Source organism: Pseudochaenichthys georgianus, chromosome 8 (assembly GCF_902827115.2).
Source record: "Pseudochaenichthys georgianus chromosome 8, fPseGeo1.2, whole genome shotgun sequence".
In the NCBI taxonomy this organism is placed as follows: domain Eukaryota; kingdom Metazoa; phylum Chordata; class Actinopteri; order Perciformes; family Channichthyidae; genus Pseudochaenichthys; species Pseudochaenichthys georgianus.
This window is the reverse complement of record NC_047510.2, coordinates 33,712,402-33,734,820: the sequence shown is the minus strand read 5'-3', so window position 1 is coordinate 33,734,820 and position 22,419 is coordinate 33,712,402. Positions and strand designations below refer to the sequence as shown.

General features: G+C 43.7%; 1 protein-coding gene across 5 annotated transcripts; it reads left to right on the top strand.

The window, feature by feature from the left end:
• The first annotated feature begins 7,263 nt into the window (after window positions 1–7,263).
• On the top strand, window positions 7,264–14,943 carry LOC139432859 (uncharacterized). 5 transcript variants are annotated; one of them, XM_071204219.1, is made up of 7 exons: window positions 7,264–7,365; window positions 8,018–9,654; window positions 9,736–9,837; window positions 10,629–10,688; window positions 11,495–11,551; window positions 11,786–11,860; window positions 14,801–14,943. In XM_071204219.1, exons 2-7 carry the CDS (start codon window positions 8,097–8,099, stop codon window positions 14,827–14,829), a joined length of 1,881 nt encoding a protein of 626 aa, XP_071060320.1. In that variant the 5' UTR covers window positions 7,264–7,365; window positions 8,018–8,096; the 3' UTR covers window positions 14,830–14,943. The 5 variants fall into 5 exon arrangements, with proteins under 5 accessions (XP_071060320.1, XP_071060321.1, XP_071060322.1 ...); XM_071204220.1 differs by lacking the exon at window positions 10,629–10,688; XM_071204221.1 differs by lacking the exon at window positions 11,786–11,860.
• The last annotated feature ends 7,476 nt before the right edge of the window (window positions 14,944–22,419 follow it).

The window sequence follows — 22,419 nt, the reverse complement described above, 5'->3', positions numbered from 1 at the left end:
CGGCTGACCTTGGACAGACAATTTTCTTTTCCATTGATTGCAACAATGGGTCCGATGCATCAATGCAGCATGGTACACGGACCAAGGAAGGACATGGGTTACCACCGTGTTAAATGGTCCCACCTCCGCACCAACGCGGGGCTGGTGATGGCAACATTGGGTCCGATGCATCAATTCATGGTGAACCGACCATGAGAGGGTTTGGGGTGCCCCGGAACCAGGCAGTACCACAGCAGGAAACACGTTTTAAGGTCAAAGGAGGAAAGAGTGATATAACCGGGGTAAAGCAAAGAAAGTGTCCGACAATAGTGACTTGTGAGGCGGCCAGAGAGTCTGTCATCTCTCGGTCCTATCCTCCAGTCAATGCGGTACCAGAACTGGGTCAAATTGACCAAAATGTAAAAAAATAAGTTTCAATTCATCCATGGAAAAGGGCTGAAAATGAAAAAAAGTATCCGGAAATAGTGCATCATGAGCCCGCAAGAGTCCCCTGTCAACTCCCCTTGCATTCCTCCACAGTCAGAACAAGTCTGAGTTCACTTTTTGGAGAACCATAGAAAAGGGGTGAAAATGGTCAAATGTATCCGAAAATAGTGTCTCATAAGGCGGATAGAGTCCCCTGACAACTCCCCTTACATTCCTCCAGAGACCAGTTCAAAAACTTAAAGTTTGGTAAGAACCATGCTGGGGGGTCTCCATGTAACAATTGTATCCGAGCCAGAGCACACATGGAGTGGACACATTCCTCCATGAAGTGAAACAGCCGTTTTTTTTATGAAAAAAAGTGTTAAAACGCCTGATTAATATGTTCGTAATGTTGGCAGCAGGTTCACTGCTGTTAGCAGGGTCTCACACTCACAGGCACCTATGCAGAGATCCAGGGTGATGCAAGTGGCTTTTCTACCCTGCAATAAGTCTCTGAAAGGTGGGGAAAAGTGCTGTGAATACAAGGAGAGAGCAGCCAGAGAGAAGCGGGGTATGAGACTCACACAGAGACACAGAGAGCTCCTTGCAGCACATGGCTCTCCCACCCAGAGGACAGGCTGCTTCACAGCACTTTGTAACCCAGGAAAGCAGCTTGAATCGTGGGTAAATGAGTGTTAAAAGTGCATTAAACTGTTTTAATTCCAATGCGCATTTGACTACATAAACAGCCGGTCATATGGACAGGAGACTGTCCATTTCGTCCACATTTGACTCATGAAAAGTACAAGGAGATAAGAACAGCAGAGTCACTGCTGTTAGCAGGGTCTCACACTCACAGGCACACAGGCAGAGACCCAGGGTGATGCACATGGCTATTCCACCCAGCAATAAGTCTTTGAAAGCTGGGGAAAAGTGCTTTGAATAGAGGGAGAGAGCAGCCAGAGAGAAGTGGTGTGTGAGACTCACAGAGCGCACCCAGAGCGATCCTTGCAGCACATGGCTCTTGCACCCAGACTGCACCCAGAGAACAGGCTGCTTCACAGCACTTTACAAGCCAGGAAAAGTGATTGAATCCTGGGCATACATGTTTTAAATAGTCTGATACCTCCAGGGCGTATCACCACATTTTACAAGCCAGGGAAGGTGCCTGAATCCTGGGTAAACATTGTTTAATTGTTTAAGTGTTTTTAAATGTGTGAAACAGTGATTTGTCACTTTCCAAACTCTCCCGTCATTGACCGGAGAAATTGGGTCGATGTTGTATTCAATCTGACCGTTAATATTCCAGTGAGATGAAGTATGTACAATGACCGGAGTGATCCCATGTTAATTTCGTCCCAAAACTTGAGCATTCCATCACCCCCTCCTCCCTTCTGTCAAGCGACTTTGTTAACCACTTTGAACAAAAAAAAGTTGATATTGACGGTTCTTTTTCTGACTCACCTTTACTCACTGCTGGGTCACCTGACCCACCTTTCACCCACACACTAACCTCCTTTTCCCCTCTCTCTCCAAGTGAGGTTCTTAACCTCATTACCTCTGCCCGCCCTACCACTTGTCCTCTGGACCCTATCCCCTCAAACCTCCTTCAGACTATCGCTCCTGATATTCTACCGTTTCTCTCCCATTTCATCAACACTTCTCTAACTTCTGGTCACTTTCCAAACACTCTCCAGGAGGCAAGAGTAAACCCTCTCCTAAAGAAACCCACTCTCAACCCGTCTGATGTTATAAACTACAGGCCTGTCTCTCTCCTCCCGTTCCTGTCTAAAACACTTGAACGCGCTGTCTTTAAACAACTCTCCTGTTATCTCCATCAGAACAACCTTCTGGATCCTCACCAGTCTGGTTTCAAGGCAGGTCACTCAACAGAAACTGCCCTCCTTGCTGTCACTGAGGAACTGCACACTGCTAAAGCAATCTCCCTCTCCTCTGTCATCATCCTGTTGGACCTGTCTGCTGCATTCGACACGGTGAACCATCAGATCCTCCTTCGCACTCTCCAAGAACTTGGAGTTCCAGGCTCTGCACTTTCCCTCCTCACCTCATACCTCAAAGACCGCACCTACAGGGTTACTTGGAGAGGGTCCGAGTCCGACCCTTGTTAATTAACTACAGGGGTCCCTCAGGGCTCTGTTCTTGGTCCCCTCCTCTTCTCCCTGTACACAAACTCGCTCGGATCTGTCATTAGGCCGCATGGTTTTTCATACCACTGCTACACTGACGACACAAAATGTATTCTGTCCTTTCCCAACTCAGAGACCCAGGTCGTCGCACGCATCTCTGCTTTTCTAGCTGACATCTCTCAGTGGATGTCTGCTCACCACCTCCAGCTCAACCTTGACAAGACTGAACTGCTTTTCCTTCCGGGAAAAGATTGTCCCACTCTTGACCTAACAATCAACATCGGCACCTCTGTTGTTTCCCCGACTCAGACTGCAAGGAATCTGGGTGTGACTAGTGCTGCGTACCGGTACGCCGAACCGGTACTGGACTTGTAAAAAGTTTCGGTTCAAGTCTGGTTAAAACCGGAACGTCGGGAACCGGTACTTGGACTCGCAAAAAAACTAGCACTTACGTATATTCTGGTGTCTGTGGTTATTTAAACATTCCCTGATAAACGTTATTCAGCGTCAATAAATGAGTGCTAATCCCAGTGTGCTCAGTGTACAACATCACATGTCATTTCACCTTTGATTCACGGTTTGAAAACGTAGCATTTCGCCACATGCTTATGCTAACCGGAAGTGAATAATTTTCAGAATAAAAGTTTTAAGTTAATAGTGTGAACTTCCGGTTTTTTCAGAATAAAACTGATTAAAATTAAATAGTGTATTTAATTCAAAATTACGCCATATCAACATTGATTTTAATTTCTAACAGTATCTATGTACATCATTATGTATGTATTATGTACTGTATAATGTACACATGTCGAGTTGTAGAAAAGACGGTGTACAGACAGTACAGTACACTCTGACTGTACAGTCAGTCACTACAGTGTCGCCTATACTGTATAGTAGGTGTGTAACAGTGTAATGCGTATAGTCTACTCTACACTCTACCTTTCAGCAACGTTTTAGGGATTTAGGCTCAGTCAGCTCAGGGACTGTTTGGTTACTTTAGTTTGGTGAATGAAATAAATGTTTGAACTTTGAAGTAGTTCACTATAGCTGTCATATGTCATTCGTAGACTAAGTGGCAAAAAGTGTTTTTTTACATTTGTACTTTGTAGAGAAATGTAGACACAAGTTGGAAGGGAGCACAATAAACCTGACGAGTTTGAATTTGAGTTGATTATGAGTTAATTTTCAATTGATAATTAGCTCACAATAAGTTCACTTTAGTTACTCACACAACTTGACACAAGCCATGGCTTATAAGTCCGGAACTGAACCTGAACCTCTGGACTTGAGTCCGGCCCTGAACCTGAATGTGAGTCCAGGTACGCAGCACTAGGTGTGACCCTAGATAACAAACTGTCCTTCACTGCAAGCATCGCTGCTACAACCCGCTGCTGCAGATACACGCTTTACAACATCAGGAGGATACGTCCCTTCCTGACCCAGTACGCGACGCAACTTCTGGTCCATGCTCTCCTCATCTCACGCTTAGACTACTGCAACTCCCTCCTGGCTGGTCTACCTGCATGTGCCATCCGACCTCTGCAGCTCATCCAGAATGCAGCGGCTCGTCTGGTCTTCAACCTTCCAACATTTTCCCACACCACACCGCTCCTCCGCTCCCTTCACTGGCTTCCAGTAACTGCTAGAATCCACTTCAAGACACTGGTACTTGCGTACCACGCTGCGAATGGATCTGGTCCTTCCTACATCCAGGACATGGTTAAACACCCCAGCACGTGCACTCCATTCTGCATCGGCCAAATGGCTCGCTGCACCAGCACTGCGAGGGGGACTCAAGTTCCCATCAGCAAAAACACGTCGGTTTGCTATCCTGGCTCCAAATGGTGGAATGAGCTCCCCATTGAAATCAGGACAGCAGATAGCTTACACACCTTCCGGCTTAGACTGAAAACTCATCTCTTTCGACTCCACTTCGAGCGATAGAACTATTAACAAAGCACTTATATACTAATAAAGGGCTGGCTTATCTAAAGCCAGTTGAGTAGCACTTGAAATGTTTTGGCTCTATGAAACCTGATGTACTTATATGATTCTGTTTTCTTCAAATGTGTATCTTGTTGGTCGAATGCACTTATTGTAAGTCGCTTTGGATAAAAGCGTCAGCTAAATGCAATGTAATGTAATGTAATCTCAAAGCCACTCCAACGTCATCATAATGCAACCGGTTGGGGACCCGACCCCCCATGTTGGAAATCACTGCTTATCACTGGAGCGGCACGTTGCCCCTTACATTTTCCCTTATTGTTGTTCTTTATCAAATATTTAAGTGCTTTATATATAGCCATTTTCATATCATGTCAATCTAAATTATCTGAAGCTTTATAGGTGGAGGGTGGGTGTTACAAAACGATTATGTATTCTACATTTGACGTTACCTGATAAAACGTATATTAAAGAGACTGTTTTTAAATGGAATGAATGTGTTTTGGAGACTATTATTTACTATCATTCAAATATATTTTTTTAATTAATTCAAAATTCTTACTTCAACTCTTTATTTTATAAAAATATTTTATTATTTTTTGTTTTTATCTTTCACTTTTTTTAAATCTTAAATGGAACAATTGTCCATTAACGAATACAACTGGATACATATTAATGTTTGTTTATGAAGAGATTATATTTCAGGGCAGAGTGTTAATGAAAATATCAGTTAACCAAACATTAGAGGATTATCATGAACTAAATATGCATAAATAAGTAACAAGAATGCATACTCTTATTTTAATTTCAAGTTTTCAACGGTAACTATGTTTGTAGGTACATTTCAGAGAGGTTGTGTAGAACTGCGCATGGCCTGGAAAATGTGTGTAACTGTTTGGCTCCCTCTAGTGTCCCAATGGCTGGATGACATCTGAATCTGAGTGTTTGATTAGGTGCTCCATCAGCTGATGGTGAACACACTTGGCTGATCAGCAGCTACTTAAACTCAGGTGTGTGAGTCTCACGTTTAATCCCTTTGTGTGTGGCTCCGACATATCAAGTCCTCAAACAGGTAAAGTGACTCAACATTTACTTTATAACAGACAACATCGCAAATGCTTTGGAAAGATTTGGAAGCATCATTTTTTAGAGTGTTGGCAGGAGCTTTCTGATTCAAAATATGGGTACTTAGGCTGTCATTCTTTTTGATGAATTCAGTATTTTCTTCTCCCTGACACATTGGGGGGTTTCTATACTGTAAACAGTTCTTTGGTTGTATTCAGATTTCGCCATGCCCTTTTATTTTAACGTTTCCAACTGTTTGACGATTCATTTTGGGGTTTTTGGTTCAATATTATCCAGTGCAGGGGTTTTCAAAGTGTGGGCAGGTGAGCCTCACCTCAGAGAACATAAGTCATCCGTGAGCAGAGCATCAAGTTGGCATGCCTACAGCTGAATGTGGCGATTACCATCTTGTTCAGCAAAACAGCTCACAAACGTATTAAGATCTAAAGCTTTAGTGTGTTTTGATTCAATGCGGAGTACAGCCAAACTTGAAAGTCTCTTCTCTGTCATTGTAAAGCGCAAATACCTCATTCCTTCCGTCTACTTGGGGTCCAAATGCGCCGTCCCATTCAAATTAAAACGCAGCCAATCATATTTCCTCGCTCGCACCAGGGCCGGGTTACAAGGCTTGCGTCTTGTGCTGCATTCACTTGCACTCGGACATTAGGGATTTTCTCTCATAAATGTCCGATGACAACTTTTATTTCAAAACAAAGCTGAAGTTTTCTGCCTGACACCGTCTCCTCTTTCACGTTTGGTAACTTCACTAAAAATCGATCCATGTTGCCACTCGCATTAGCTGAAGTTAACTAGCTAGATTTCACTGTTTCCTATTTATTTTTTACGCTGCGCCTCCCTTGAAGCTCTCTGGTGCCCCCCCGGGGGAGGCGCGCCTCTCACTTTGAAAACCGCTGATCTCGTGTATTCCATTTGTATTCATTGGCTTTATTTACTTTTGTTCCACATTTGAGATCAGAACTTCAAGCTTTTCAAATGTATGTTTTGGTGTTGCAAGTCACTTTTGGTACAGAGTGTGAGGAGAGGTCTAAAGGGTTCAGAACCACAAATCAACACGACTTATTTCACCCTAACATGCTTGGTGTATGAACATTAAAAGTCTGGTGGCAAACAATTGTGTATATTGAATATAATATTTAAGAATCTATATGTCTAATATTCATGTGTAGATGCAGGTCTCTAGCCACTGCAACAAAGACAGACCAAAGTGAGAAACATAACTGAAATGCCCTCATTAGCAATGCTTGAGAGGTACTTTAGCTAGGTGTGAATGTATTATCTGCAGTGGTTATTTGTTCCCCCTTGCTTGAGCAGTGCATATTTTAAAACATTCTTAACATTGTAAAAATGCACTGAATTTGGTCCAAATACTCAAGTACATTTTATCACAAAAAAAAAAAGTCATCCTGTTAGTGTAATGTTTTCTCAGATCTACAGTTCTTTAGAACTATTGCTGTGGATCCACACCTGACAGATCCTCCTCCTCTGCAGGTCCAATATGGCGGCGAAAGCTGTGAACAAACCTCCGTCAGCTCACCCAAGCAGAGTGCATGGAAACACTCGGGCTAACGGTGATGTACCGTCCTCTGATCAGCATCATCCAGGACTATACACCCCCTGCCAAGACCCCGGAGCTCCACCCCACCACCCCACCCCCACCCCCACCCACCCCACCTCCCTGGCCGGCCTGTCTTCTACGTCCATGCTCCACCCCCACCCCCTTTCCACCCCTCCCAGTGGCCCATGCCCTTCTCCTATAACCCCTTTGCGGGCTTCCCAGGAATGGGTGAGTCTTGAGTTTTTACATTTTGCTGGAAACATTTAAAAATTCTGTTTTTTTGTTCTATATTTTAGGTGAAAGCGAAAGGCTGGGTTCAGTTAGTTTGATGCAAGTGATGGACACAATAACATGAACACTACAACATTTATTATCCAACACCAGGGATGGAAGAATTACTCGGATCTGGTACTTGAGTAAAAATCAGAATAATATATATGTTTTATGATTGATCATGAAAGTGTTCTCAAAGCTGGTGAAGGTGCAGCTCGTTTGAATGACTTTGTAGACTGCAGTGTAGCTTGTGAATTTAATCCAGGTGGAACTAAAGTCTGATTTAACACTTGATTATATTTCACATCATGCATCCACATCTGTAAAGTAACTACAGGTATTCAGTAACTGTTTAAATAAAAGTAGAGTAAAAATACAAAGTAGCAGAAATACTCAATTAAAGTATGATTATCTCAAAATTGTGCTTGATGAAATGTGCTTGGTTACTGTACATCACCGTAAAACACAGTCTTATACTGTATGTATGAAACTTTGCTTTAACTTTTCTATGACAGAAATGTAAACTCGGATATTGAAATTTGAAGGTGCTGCTCACTGGACTTGAACGTCCATCTCCGATTCACCGTGTCTTGTTTCTACTTTTCAGGCTATGGTATGGGGATGCCCCCGTTCCCTCCTCCCAATCCCTATATGGAGGTTCCAGCATACATCATGCCCCACCTGACATGCAACCGGTGGACTACAGACGTTTCATCCACCCCCAGGCCCAGGCTCCTAGCGTAGCATATCAGAACCCATACCAGCCCTGTAGAGTCCACCCACATCATACTGACCCAGTTAGAGAAACCGTGAACTCTGCGGTCCAAACAGAACCCCAACAGAGAGGAAGAGGTTTCAGTGAGGAAAGCCCACTCATCAGCGCAGATTCGGGTAGTGGAACCGCAATAAACTCTCCTTCATCCTCGAGCTCAAGCTCCCAAAAACAAAACTCTGCTGAAGTTGAGAATGACGCGTTACACAGCAGTAATGAAAAAGACCTCCCGGTTAAAGAGACCAGTAACAAACATGGCTTTAAGGTCCTCCGACCTACAGGAACGACAGCCATACAGTCATGTATCCGAGCAACCCTGGACACTCAGAATAGCCGAAAAGAGAGTGTGGGTCAGGAGAATGTTCCCCCATGCAGGAACGCTCACTGCAACATGTGGTCTGTTGGCTCTCAAGATGGTATGGTTCCTGTGTGTAGCTCCTCCCAACAAGAGGAGGAAGTTCTCAAAGAGAGGCTGATCTCCGTTCCTGACATCCTCATGAGTTGGGGAGGTGGCACGCCTCAGGAAACGATGCTGAATATGGCAGATAAGCTGCTTCAGAATGTCCTCCAAACTGAAGTAGAGCAGGATAAGTCTGTTCACCAGAGTGGAGTCGAGACCAGAATCGGTCCAGAGGCGGCTTATCCTAGAGATGATGCTGAGGGTAACTTAATCTCTGAGCGCGGTGAAGTCCTTTTCAAGATCGTCAAACTGAGAGAAGCTGAAGAAGAACATGCAGAGTCCAGCAACAATGAAGAGTGTTTGGGACGTGTTTGCTCCGTAAGGCATCGGCTTCTATTTGCAGATGAACTCCAACAATCATCATCCCTTAAGCTCCCTGACAATGAGCAAGACTATAGCATCGAGACAAATCCGTTTGAAGACATGGCACCAATCATTCCCTCTATAAATAATAGCTCATACCTGAAGAGAACCTGGAACGAGTCCATTTGGTCCGTGGAGTCTCTGGCCCCCTTCATCCCCACCAAGGAGTGGTTACAGCGTGACGACCTGTTGGCAGCCGATGTGATCGTGGAGCAAGCCGAGAACGACAACCCCATTGTCAAATCTTCCCCCACTAAAGAGGACAAAAATAGGTCTTCTGAACCTGAGGCTAATCAAAGCCCAAACCAGGACATTTTAAATGAGCCGCAGCAGAAGAAAAGGACCAGCCCTCCTCAGCAGGAAGAGAGTCTGAACTTGAACTCTATTGAGAAGACGTGCGCAAGAAAGTTGAATCTAACAAATGGAGCGGGCATCCAGGTGGAAGATGGAGCACTTGGGAACGAAGAAGTTAGTCTGCTTGGAAAAGAGCAGCTGGGCGTCCCGATGGCTGATCAGAAGACAGCAGAAGTGTCTCCATCGAAGGTGGACTTTGGAGTCCAGTGTAATGAGTTCCAGGAGCACAAGTGTGCCTGTGAGGAGAGAAGGTGCAGCATGGGACCAAACAGGAATCAGCCTTTTACATATTCTGGTGATCTTCTTTTTGATTTGACCATAATTAAATGATCCTGAAAATGACCATGGTGCTGTAACTAGCTTGCTTGTCTTGTAGAAAATAAGAATGGGAACTATAGACAAGGAGAAGGACCAATCATGAGGGGACAACCCCAGAAGAACCAGAGGAAACAAGGCTACAGGAAACCCAGGGGTCAAGGTAAGGTGTCTAAAAATTGATTTAGCCAATACAGCATCTTCAGGTTGGAAAACACTGAACAGGGCTCAAATGACTCGTCTAAAATGTTTACACTTTCTGTGTGATTCTGGATCCTGCCCATTTTAGGAAATGTCAGTCATTATTTTTTAACCATAGAATGTTCTGTTGATTGAACAGCATCGGAAAAGAACGCATGAAAGAGTTTAATCATCCATCCCAACGTAAAGTATGCAGGGCATTGGACGCGTTCTTGAACCTCTTAAACCCCACGGACCAGCCGAAGGGGCCGAAACCGCAACAGTGTCCGAGGGCTTCTTAAGATTTAATAAACTATGAATGTTTCATATCCATGTAACGGGAAGAAACTCAGCTAACTGATCTTTTTTTTTATGAAAGAACCACACAGCTAACGTTGAGCCTCTGAATTAGCCACGAGCGAAAAAATGCTAATGGCGAGTGCACAGGAAACACGGTATAACACCCTTATTACTTATCGTAACTGCACATTCAACCCATCGATTAGCATCGTGAGAAGACACATAATCGATCGGTATCTAGATCCTCACTCCATGATAAGAACTTGCGACATAATAAGCAAACGGACATCCTAACACGTGGCGCTAGGTAGCAAAAACGGCAATTATGTCTCACCTTCGTTGTTGTCTGATCAAAAGTGGTCTTCAATGGCATTAAAATGATAAAAACGCTGCTGAAGGTTAATCCAATGTGTCTGTCACTTTGAAATGATTTCTGATAATCCATAAGCAATAAACCTACTTTTCCGATTTCAGAGCGTGAGATGGGTTTCGATTTATGGCAAACTGCATGCGGGAAGCCCCCCCTTTTTTTTGGTAACGTTGGTGTGTGTATGTGGAAATTCCCCTTCAATTCTACTGGCCCCAACGGTTTAAAAGAGATGCCAATCACCAAAATCGACCAATGGGTTCCAGAGAAACGGCAAAAACGTCCATTTCCACCCAAATCACCCAAGAGGTGGAGTTGTTTTGCTAAACCTCTCTAAAAAGGTCAAATGTCACTTGTTGTGCATCAATCTTGATACAGGATACTTATTATATGTAGTACTTTGGATTCCTACAGCTTTTAGTCTACTAACCCATCATCCAAGGGTAGTTTTCACTTATAAGTACAACATATTTTTTGGACGGATACTATAATATACAGTTTTTTACTATGTTCAATCTGAATTTTCTTTAAAATAAAAAACATCTATATTGATTCTGACTTTTCTACATCCAACTCACAGGTTTATCATTACTTTGTGAAAAAAGATTATTCATTTTCCCCTTTTTAGAAGTATAGTTATGGTCATTTGTTCTGGAAATGTCATTTTCAAGATTGAGACCTGCAAAACAGGCTTGGGGTCTAATTTTTGATTGATAAAAGTCAAAGAGTTTTTCTGAAACTAACCCAGAAAATCTGCAAACAGAATTTTCAGATTTAACTTTTCAATTCAGGACTGTGTTAGCTTGACAACATTAATTGACCAAGTATTACATTATTTTGTTTACCAAACAAATCAACATGTTAATGGTAGTCCCAACAACTGTTCAGATTTGAGCAGAACATGGTGTGATTTAGGACACAAAGCTGATTGGACACATTTTCAGGCCCTTTTTTAAAATGTCTATTTTTACAGGCGGCAGCCAGCATGAAGCCTACAGTGGATACTATGGCAAACCTGGGAAACGCCAAGGTGAAAAAGTCTTTCATTTCAATGAAATATCTTAATTTAGACTGGTAGAACAATTGCAGGGTTACTTTAAAACATGTATTCCATTACAATTACTAGGTATGATAAACTATTTCAAATGTAGGTGTCACAATATAAAAGTTATTTAAGATTATTAGTTTTGGATTACTTCAATATGCTGCTCACTGGACTTGAACGTCCATCTCCGATTCACCATTTATTTGTTCTACTTCTCAGGCTATGGTATGGTGCAGTGGCGATTGTATGGTGATGTACGGAGCCCTAGGGGACATGGAGAAGGAAAAAAGATTGGTTGGGGAATTTTTATTTTTATTTAGCTCAATGTAAATCCTTGTAGGAGTCGGGAGAGCTGATATTTTATGCCGACAAATTACTCAGACCTACTAATTAACCTAACAGAAGTTATTGTGTTGATGTAAGTTTACTGCTTTGCTCAGATCCACCAACGTCAGCAAGATCTCACCTCTATTAACTCCTGAAGAACCAGGTTCAACTAACTGCTGTTTCAATTCAGACGACCCTCTAAATCTGTTTAAGGGATCCCGAAGGATTTTGATATCAGTAAATGACGTGTGTCCCTACCTAAGTGTGAGTGTGGCAGGGTGCAATCTTACCTTTTTGAAGCAGGAGAGGAGAGCGCAGATGTCTTTAAGTTGTCCCAATCCAAAAGGTGGGATCAGTTCATTTGAAGAAAATGTTTCCAAACGTATACAGGGTGTTTACTAGGGCTGTGCATCTTCACTGGTCTCACGATTCGATTACGATTATCCTGTCTTCGATTCGGTTCGATATCACGGTGCATCACGATTCATACCAATGCGTTGCATCCTAAATTTTCTATATTACTGCACATGGCTTATTTTTCATCAACGCATACATGCAGTAAATACATATGAACTTTCTTTTTATTATTTAGAAAGTGCTTCAGAAATCAATAACATAAATGTCTTGACATTAATTTATAAACCATAATAAATGAATTGTATAGGTCTAGCCTCCGTGTGTGAAGTTGTTCCATCCTCAAAAACAAAAAGCTAATGCTTCTGCAGTCTACCTGCAGCTTCTAGCCACGGTCTTCTGTTAAGAAAGGACACTGAATGTCCTGAATGTGGCCTCACACACAGGACCTGAGTCTGAACACAGCAGACAACAGGAGGATTTACAACAGCATATAACAACTAAAATACTGCATGTGGGTGCACACTCACATTCTCTGTTTTACTGTTGCATAAATCCCATGCATGTATGAGATTAAGTTAGCTTCATTATATCTCAGTGATTAAGTGACTAATAAAGTTTCTTTCGGGTCACTGTCAGCCTGTCAGTCATTATTTTCGGGGAGGGGGCGGGGCTTGGAGGAACGGAGAGGAGACGGTGATCGCGGAAGCTTTTTTCCTCCTGCCTTCACAAACTTTACACACGTATATATCGTCTGAAAATTGCTAGAGGACATTCATACTCTGCAATCCAAGACTTAATTAAATCCACCAAAAACCTGACATGATTGTAACGCGATTCTTTTTGAAAAACATAAATCCCTGTCTGTGTCTCTGAGCCGCAGCGACACGGAGTGATTCGGAGCGGGTCTTTCTGCTTTTGGTTCTGGACTGGTGTTCTTGTGTTGGTGGATAAAGCAGACTGTTCGGTGTTGCTGTGCCACTGTCACGTCTGTTCCCTGATCTCTGCGTCACCGACCGATTTGATATTAAAGTGACAGAAAAAACGTTATAGTAAAGCCGAGGCCGGAAAATCAGGAAGCAACGTTACTACTCTATAACCGATTATCTTCCGTCACTGCATCGAGACCGAATCGTCCACGTCCGCATCGCAATGCATCGTAAAAACGATTATTTTCAACACCCCTAGTGTTTACCTTCTCTCGTTACAACATTATAATCATACTAAACATATCATGCTGGGGTCATTTTCTAATCTAAAACCTTAATTCATAGTTTAGACATTAAAGTCTTTCGACAAAATCCAAAAGTAATTTCCTCACAGATCGACGGGGTTAACATCCACACCCTATGGCCTGACACATTTAAGAGGTTGCTCCTCAGAATGGTCAGATCGGCAACACAGAAACCACAACAATGGAGCGGTTCATCGATTTTTACTTTGAGCTTGGCCTAAAATATAAAGATATAACATCAGTGCTTGGCAATAGGCACGGGTTTCACATAAGTGAAAGATACCTCAAGAGAACACTCGGAGCGAGGGGACATGCACGTCGCAAATCATACTCTGAACGGAGTTATTGACAGATTCGAATTTTGCGGATCAATAACGTTGTAAAAATACAAACATGACTTTACAATCATAGCAAGTTAGACAACGAGCTACAGAGTCGTTTTTATCAGAACAGTTCGATATGCGCCGTCATCTGAGCTAAACTTCAACAATTGGTCACAATCTGCAGCTGGACGAGTGCTTAGGACTTAGTGACTAAGGTCTAAGACTACAGACGTTTCCTCCACCCCCAGGCCCAGGCTCCTAGCGTATCAGATCCCATACCAGCCCTGTAGAGTCCGTCCACATCATACCGACCCAGTTAGAGAAACCGTGAAGTCGGAGGTCCAAACGGAACCCCAACAGAGAGGAAGTGGTTTCAGTGAGGAAAGCCCACTCATCAGCGCAGATTCGGGTTTAGTTTAATACATTGTTTAATATAAAAAAGGTTTCTTAAATGATTGGCAAAGACTAGAGGATAAAACAAGTTTACAAGAGCTGTTTTACTACGATATACGCTTTAAAAGCAAAGTGTTTTTGTTGAATTAATCAGGTGTTAACATGCTACATAAAAAAAAAAGAACTAGCCGGAATAAAAATAAATACATTTGACCAGTAATCTTTAAATTGGGGATTACACTTTCCTTTGTCTGCTGCTAAATTGCTAATATATTAAAACCCTACCATTTGAATCAATTTTGCAGTCAGCATTATGGCCACGTCCTAATTCTTTCCACCAGAGGGCGCAAATAGAGCTTTCATTGGCAGTCTAGGGCAACTTAACCCCTCCACCTGTACCATTTGTTGAAGGAAAAAAAATTAATTGGAGGTGTTGCTGTATGTATTCTTTCAATTGAGAAAAAAATAAATCTTATCACTTGGTATTATGACTTATGTGGAAAATATGAATCTATTTCCTGACCTTGGACCAACTGACTTGCATGATGTATTGGTGACTAATCGGACTTCCTTTGGCCTAATAACATGTGTTTCTTCTTCCAGGTGGAAATGGACATAATCCACCGTACTGAGCACTGCATCCTCTTCAACAACTCTTGTTTTTAAACTATAACTGTAATATTAAAATGTATTTATAATTAAAAATGTAATGTCATATTTTTCAATAAATGTTTTTTATATTTTAATGTCACGGTTTCTCCCATTTGTTTTTTCCAAACTCAGTTTAAGGTATCTAAACTTTTGGGATTCCCTGGGAACATGTCGGTTAGGAATCATGCTCACACCTCAGGGCTCTAGCTACACATTCAGAGTGGAATAAAACCAGGCAGGTTTGGACAAACGAGATCCCTGGGGGCCCATACTGTATGGAGTGTGGCTGCCTCTCCAATGGGGCTTTTATTGTTTATACACTTGTGTTTGCCTGGTTTTTAAGTCCTGGTGGCCTATAGTGCTTAGTGTACTCTGGGCAATTGTAGTTACTCTACCCAGAATGCATATGTCAATAAAGGAGGGCTGGCCGTTTTCCCCCACACTTCAAGCACTACCTGGGTAGTTTCTAGAATAGTCAACGTCCTCGCTTGTAAGGCATAAACTACCGCTCATTAAGTTCTGCAATGTTCTCTATTCTCAGGTCAGGACTACCGACCTCCAGCATGTGTCCCTGAAATGGGGACTCAGGTTATTTCACACATCCAGGACAGAGACCGGGGAAATCACCTCTCTGTGGCCCCTCCAAGACCCCCAAAGGACGGACTAATGACCTCCAGCATGTGTCCCTGACATGGACACCTCCATAACCTTGCACACCGTGATGATCACACCCAGATGATCACACCCTACAGAACCTCGTGCCCCTGGTAACCCTAAAAGGGAGGTGGATTTTGCGGTGCTTTACCGTCCGCCCATCGGCATCCATATTCAGCCTTATTCACGGCACCACCACCCCTTCTGTGGAGGATATTCTCATGCTCCTGGTAACCCTTTGAATAGTTTGATACTACCAGGGCTCATCACTGCACTTTACAAGCCAGAAGTAATGTTTAAATGGTCGGGAAAAGTGTTTTTAAATGTCTGGAAGAGAGTTTTGGCCTGTCATTTTGCACGATATCATTTAACATTGAACCTCTCCTGGAAATGCACAGAATATGTGCATTTTCAGGTGAGGGTCAATGTTAAATTATATCGTGAATAATGACAGGCTAAAACCCAGGAATAAGTATTTGAAAGGCGGGGAAAAGTTGTTTGAAAATAGTCTGATACCTCCAGGGCGCATCACCGCATTTTACTAGCCAGGGAAGGTGTCTGAATCTTGGGTAAACATTGTTTAAATAGTCTGACACCTGGCACTGTATCTGCCCCTGGGAACCTTCAAGGTTATTGTGACGGAGCGGATCACAGTGACTGACTCCACCATTGACAGCCGCAGCGGCGAGAAACACACACACGCACACACTCACACACCAAATATTTCCTGCTCTCTTCCGTTCGTCAATAAATCAGGTTAAATCATCACTAAAACGTCCACCTTTTCCCCTTCCTTTCTGTTGCGTGACCATAAGTGCACGCTTGTGAGTCTACAATTATTTAAACATAAACTATATAACTACATAACTATATTACCCCATACTTACGTGGGGAGCGGCGGGCGGAGTTTTGCCGCCGTCTCTCCAGCAAAGGGAAGGTGGAAAAGACGGAGGCGCATTACTTCCGTGATTTAAAGGATAGGATGCTATTTATTTTGTGTTTATTAATTAGGGGGAATGATTGTGTTAAGAGGTAGTTAACCTGTGTATGTTTGGGTCAGATAGTTTCCTCATGTTTGAGGAAATTACATTTATGTTGACAATGTGGTTTGGAGATAATTGTGTAACCGGTTGACGGTAAGCCTGTGGGGAGGGGCTATGGGTAGAAAAGGGACGGTGTTAGCCCTGGAAGAGTCATTCGGCAGAGTGTTGCAGTGAAGACAACAGCTAGGATGTGGTTAGAGGGACAGACAACCTAATTTGGTAAATTGTGATTTTGTTTATTTACGTTATACCTTTTTGTCGAACAGTATATATATTTTTTTGTGGCTGATTATAAATAAAGTTTTTGAAGCTTAAACAACCGACTAAGCCTATGTATCAAATGGACGAATAGAACCCAGTCACATATGATGTCAGAAGTGGGATGGCTAGTCGGAAAGGGCTGGGCCGCGTTGCGAAGCAGCGCACAGGACTGCGTCGGCAGCAGGAGGAGAACGCGGCTGCCAAATCAGAGCGGGGTCTCCATGGGAGACGGAGGACGATGATGACGACAGGTCCGGGGTGCCCCAGCAGCTCCTATGGCCTCAGGGTCAACCAGTGAACCAGGGGGAGAACTACTCTCACTGATGAAAGACTTTCTATCAGGGCAGCAAAGATAGATAGCCATATAGCAGGTACTGGGTGATTGAGGTCGGATTGCTAGCCATTGTCAGGGTTTAGTGCTAGTATGCTGTTAGCTGTTGTGTTTTAGTGTGTTGTCTATCGGTCTGTTGATAATAATCACTATACTCTCTCTCTCCAGGTGTCGGCACTTCCTGCCCGTGTGGCACCTGCTAGACTGATTGTTGTTCCCGCCCCTGATTGTGTCCACCTGTGCCCCATTACCTAATATGTATATTTAGTCCTTCTCTCCCTTTGTCTGGTGTTGGTTCGTCTTGTGTTATCGTTAGATCCATGCCTGTTTACCAGAGATCGATATTACAGTACCTAGTAGATCCTAGTGATTCCATGGAGAGTCCTAGTAGAACCTAGAAGTCATTGATAGCTTTGGTTTCTGTCCAATAAAGACTATTACCAAGCAACAGAATCGAGCATCTGAGTTCTTACGAGCCCATCGTATCAGAACGAACCAACCTAACAAGATGGACTCAGCCGATTCTACAACGCTAAAAACGGCCCTGCACGTGCAGAGTAGACTCCTTCATCAGCATGAGGAACAGCTGTCAGCAATTAACCAAGGGGTCCAGGGTTTGAATGTTCGTCAAGACAACCTTCAAGCTACTGTGTCAACGGAAATAAACCTACTGGCTGAGAAGATGCGGGAAGTACTCACTCATCTCGTGGCAAATCCTGGTGTTCCTGCGGCACAGTTTTCCGGTCCAGCGGGGGTCGGGTCTGCTGATATTCCCGTTCAAGTCCCCGTACATTCGCCTACGATCCGCCTCGCTTCGCCAGAGAAGTTCTCCGGAGAATCTGGAAACTGTCGTCCTTTCCTGGTGCAGTGCGATTTCCACTTCAAACACCAGCCCGCAGCATTTCCCACCGATCAAGCTAAGATAGCTTTTATTGTTTCTCATCTGACGGGGAGAGCGGAAGCCTGGGCAACAGCGGAGTGGTCCCGGAACTCGCCTGTTTGTCAGTCATTAAGACTGTTTTTGGAGACCATGAGCAAGATTTTTGATCTGATATCACCCGGGAGAGAGGCAGCGAGAGCCCTGGTGAACATTAAGCAGCGGCAGAGGAGAGTGATGGATTACGCAATCGAATTCCGTACTTTGGCAGCGGAGAGTGGGTGGAACTCAGCGGCTCTCTTTGATGCCTTCCTGCATGGATTATCGGATCCCATAAAGCAGGGCTATTCAATTACACATTCAGTTGGGCCAGATTTTATAACTACAAAATTCAGCTGGGCCAGACATTCAGCGGCCTGTAAAAAACGGGTAATGACACATTTTAAACCAACACATATTACTGCGATGAAAAACGTTCCATTTGTATTCATTGTTCATCTAACAAAGGCACGTCAAAAAGTGCATAAAAACACAACAAATTAGCATTAATTTAACAGAATCTGAGGATTCTCAAAGTGCATACAAAACAAAAAGTGCACAGTTGTAGCATTACATTTGTTCGCTTTAGAAGTCAAATATTCAGGTTATTTTTTTTGAACCAGGCACATGACAAAGTGCATTTAACTGAATACAATAATAGCAGTCTTAATAAATGTCTTCATACATACAAAATAAAATTGGATACATATGACACATGCACATCAAAAAGTACATTAGCAAACAGTTAAAGAGCTCCAATGTAACACAAAGAAGTAGTACTGTAGCAATACTATTTTTTCACTTTTCAAGTATTAACAAAAAATCATACGTGTTGGTCACATTTGACCCAGACACATTACAAAGTGCATTTAAATACAAAAATAACTGTCAAACCCTTCAGTGCACAAACCCATAACAAGGGATAAGGGAATGAATGAATACTACACTACACGTCTACTATAGTAAACTAGGTGCTTACTATCACCTCATGTGTGATTTGTCATCGCTGACTTTCTCAATGGGAGAAGTGACATTTTTAGTTTTGAACAAGAGCAGTGATTTTGGCTCATAGGATGTCAATGCAGTCCTAAGACATTGGTGAAGAGTGCTGTCAGTCAGGGAGCAGCGAGTGCTACTTTTGATTGAGTTCATGTGTGAAAAGTTGGACTCACATTTGTATGTTGATCCAAACATACTGAGCACACAGATCGCTACTTTCTGAATGAAGGGAACTGCTGTTTTTTGACGTCACTCCAAAACTTCGCTGGCCCGTTAGTGCGCTGCGCTTGGGGCATCCGGTTACGGATGAATGCATGTCAATAAGTTTCAGTGTACATTTCCCCTCGTCGATGGAGGGGACCACTTCCTTTGCTCTGGTGGATACGCCCCCCTCTATTGCAACAGTGAAGGGGTCTCTGACAAAGCCCATCACCTCTGTGGGCAGAGCAAGTCCATCCAATTGACCAAAGTTCTCTTTCAACCTCGCAATGAAATCTGTCATCACATCCGTGATTTGTGCCGGGGATGTGATGGGGATTTGATGTATTTGCGGAGCGTCGGAAAATGCAGCATCCGACCCGTACTCAAGTCGGTCGCGAAAAGGTCCAGCTTGACTTGGGCAATGACTCGCGCATCTGCTCCACAAGATCAATGACCGTTTTGTCTTTGTTTACACTTCAGAGTTGAGAGAGACATGTTTTAGAGTTGCTATCATAGGACCACCGTTACTAGCACGTGCTGCGTTGTGGTTTGGTGGTTTCTAAGCAACGCGGAGTGTTGCATTCATGGTCTGTACTAGTGTAGGAATTTGGCCACGGGAGGCTGGGTCACTCGGGAGTTGGTTCTGGTCCGCATCTGGCCCGCGGGCCGCCATTTGAATAGGCCTGCCATAAAGGATCAGTTGGCTCCATTACAGCTGCCTGAAGATGTGGACTCGCTCATCGCCATGGCTATCCGGGTTGATCAACGTCTAGCTGAAAGAGAGCGGGAGAAAGGAAGGAATACAGGATCCACTCCACCTTTCAGACAGGAATTACCGAGGGAATACAACGCTTGGCAGAGGAATTCCCAGTCTTCACCTCCAGAGCGACCAGCGCCCCCTATCGCCGCGGAGGAACCGATGCAGCTCGGTAGAGCCAGACTCACTCCGGAGGAGCGTCAGCGCCGTCTACGGGAACGGCGATGCTTCTACTGCGGCCAGCAGGGTCATGTTTCGGCAGCCTGTTCAGTAAAAGATCGGGCTCATCAGCGGGAAGGAGGACGCTGGTGAGCCGAGTGACTTCCGTCGACTCTCCAGTCAGAAAATTAATGCAGGTACAAATCAAACTTGGTGATAATACTATGACTCAGGATGCATTAGTCGATTCTGGGGCTGATGAGAGTTCGTTAGACTGGGAGTTGGCTAAAAGTTTAAACTTAAAGGTCGTTCTTTTAGATCAACCCTTAGAGGCTAGTGCCTTGGACGGACGCCTTTTATGTACTATTACTCATCGCACGGAGCCCATGGTATTAGTCATAGATCAGGAACATCGTGAGCAAATAAGTTTTCATTTATTTAACTCTGCTCAACATCCTATCATTTTGGGGTACCCCTGGCTTGTTAAACACAACCCTCACGTTGACTGGCAGACAGGAAAGGTTAAAGGGTGGGGAGTTGAGTGCTCTCGTTCATGTTTAAGTAAAACAGGGTTGAGCAAATTGCATGGATCTAGTAACTCTAAGCAGGGGTCAGGCAATAACACTGACACTTTTTCTAAGCCTTCTGACTTTCCTGATTTGGCTAAAATTCCGGCGTGTTATTTAGACATCAAGGAGGTGTTTAATAAAACACGAGTTACTTCTTTGCCACCCCATAGACCGTACGATTGCCCCATAGACCTTCTGTCAGGTTCTACTATTCCCAAGGGACGGTTGTACTCACTTTCTGGGCCAGAAAGGGAGGCCATGAAGGAATATATCGATTCTTCACTCAAAGCTGGTTTGATTCGGACATCTTCATCCCCAGCAGCGGCAGGTTTCTTTTTCGAAAAAGGACGGGACATTGAGGCCCTGTAATGACTACAGTCCGCTAAATCAGATCATAGTTAAGAACAGATATCCCCTTCCACTCATCTCTACGGCATTCGAACTGTTACAGGGAGCTAAGATATTCACCAAGCTTGACTTAAGGAATGCTTATCACCTTGTGCGCATCCGGGAGGGCGATGAGTGGAAAACAGGTTTCAATATACCTACGGGACATTACGAATATTTGGTGATGCCTTTTGGACTTTGTAATGCACCTGCTGTTTTCCAAGCCCTCATTAATGATGTGTTAAGAGATTTTCTGAATGTTTTCTGTTTTGTGTATCTCGATGATATTCTCATCTTTTCTCCAGATGAGAAAACTCATGTTAACCATGTGCACCTTGTTCTTCAGAGACTCCTGGCTAACCATTTGTTTGTGAAGGCCGAAAAATGTGAGTTTCATGTCAACTCAGTGTCATTTTTGGGCTTTGTGATTTCCCCTAACAAAGTGGAAATGGACCCAGCTAAGGTCAGTGATGTGGCTAATTGGCCAACACCAGACAATAGAAAGAAAGTTCAGCAATTTTTGGGGTTTGCTAACTTTTACAGACGTTTCATACGCAATTTCAGTGCTATTGCCTCTCCTCTCCATGCCCTTACCTCTCCCCATGTTCAGTTTGTGTGGAATTCACAGGCAGAGAAATCTTTCCTGGAACTGAAGAGGAGGTTCACCACAGCTCCCATCCTGACGGTACCTGATCGCCACCGACAGTTTGTGGTGGAAGTGGACGCCTCCAACGACGGCGTTGGAGCTATACTGTCCCAGATATCAGCGGAGGACAACAAACTTCATCCATGTGCATATCTCTCCCGTAAGCATCTTCTGCCGAGAGGAATTACGACGTGGGAAATCGGGAACTGTTGGCGGTGAAGATTGCTTTGGAGGAGTGGCGGCACTGGTTGGAGGGAGCGGAGCAGGATTTCCTGGTCTGGACGGATCACAAAAACCTGCAATACATCAGGAAGGTCAAACGCTTGAACTCTAGGCAGGCCAGATGGGCTTTGTTCTTTAACAGATTTAGGTTCACTCTGTCATATCGACCTGGTTCACAGAATGGAAAGCCTGATGCACTCTCCAGGATGTTTGATCCTGAGCCAGTCCCCAAGAGTCCAGACCCCATTCTGCGGCCAGACCGAGTGATAGGGAGTGTGACCTGGCCCATTGAAGCCAAGGTCAAACAGGCTAACAGCGGGAATCCTGTTCCTAAAGGGTGTCCTCAGAATCGCCTGTTTGTTCCAGGGACACTTCGTTCTAAGGTGATTCATTGGGCCCATACATCTGTTCTTTCATGCCATCCTG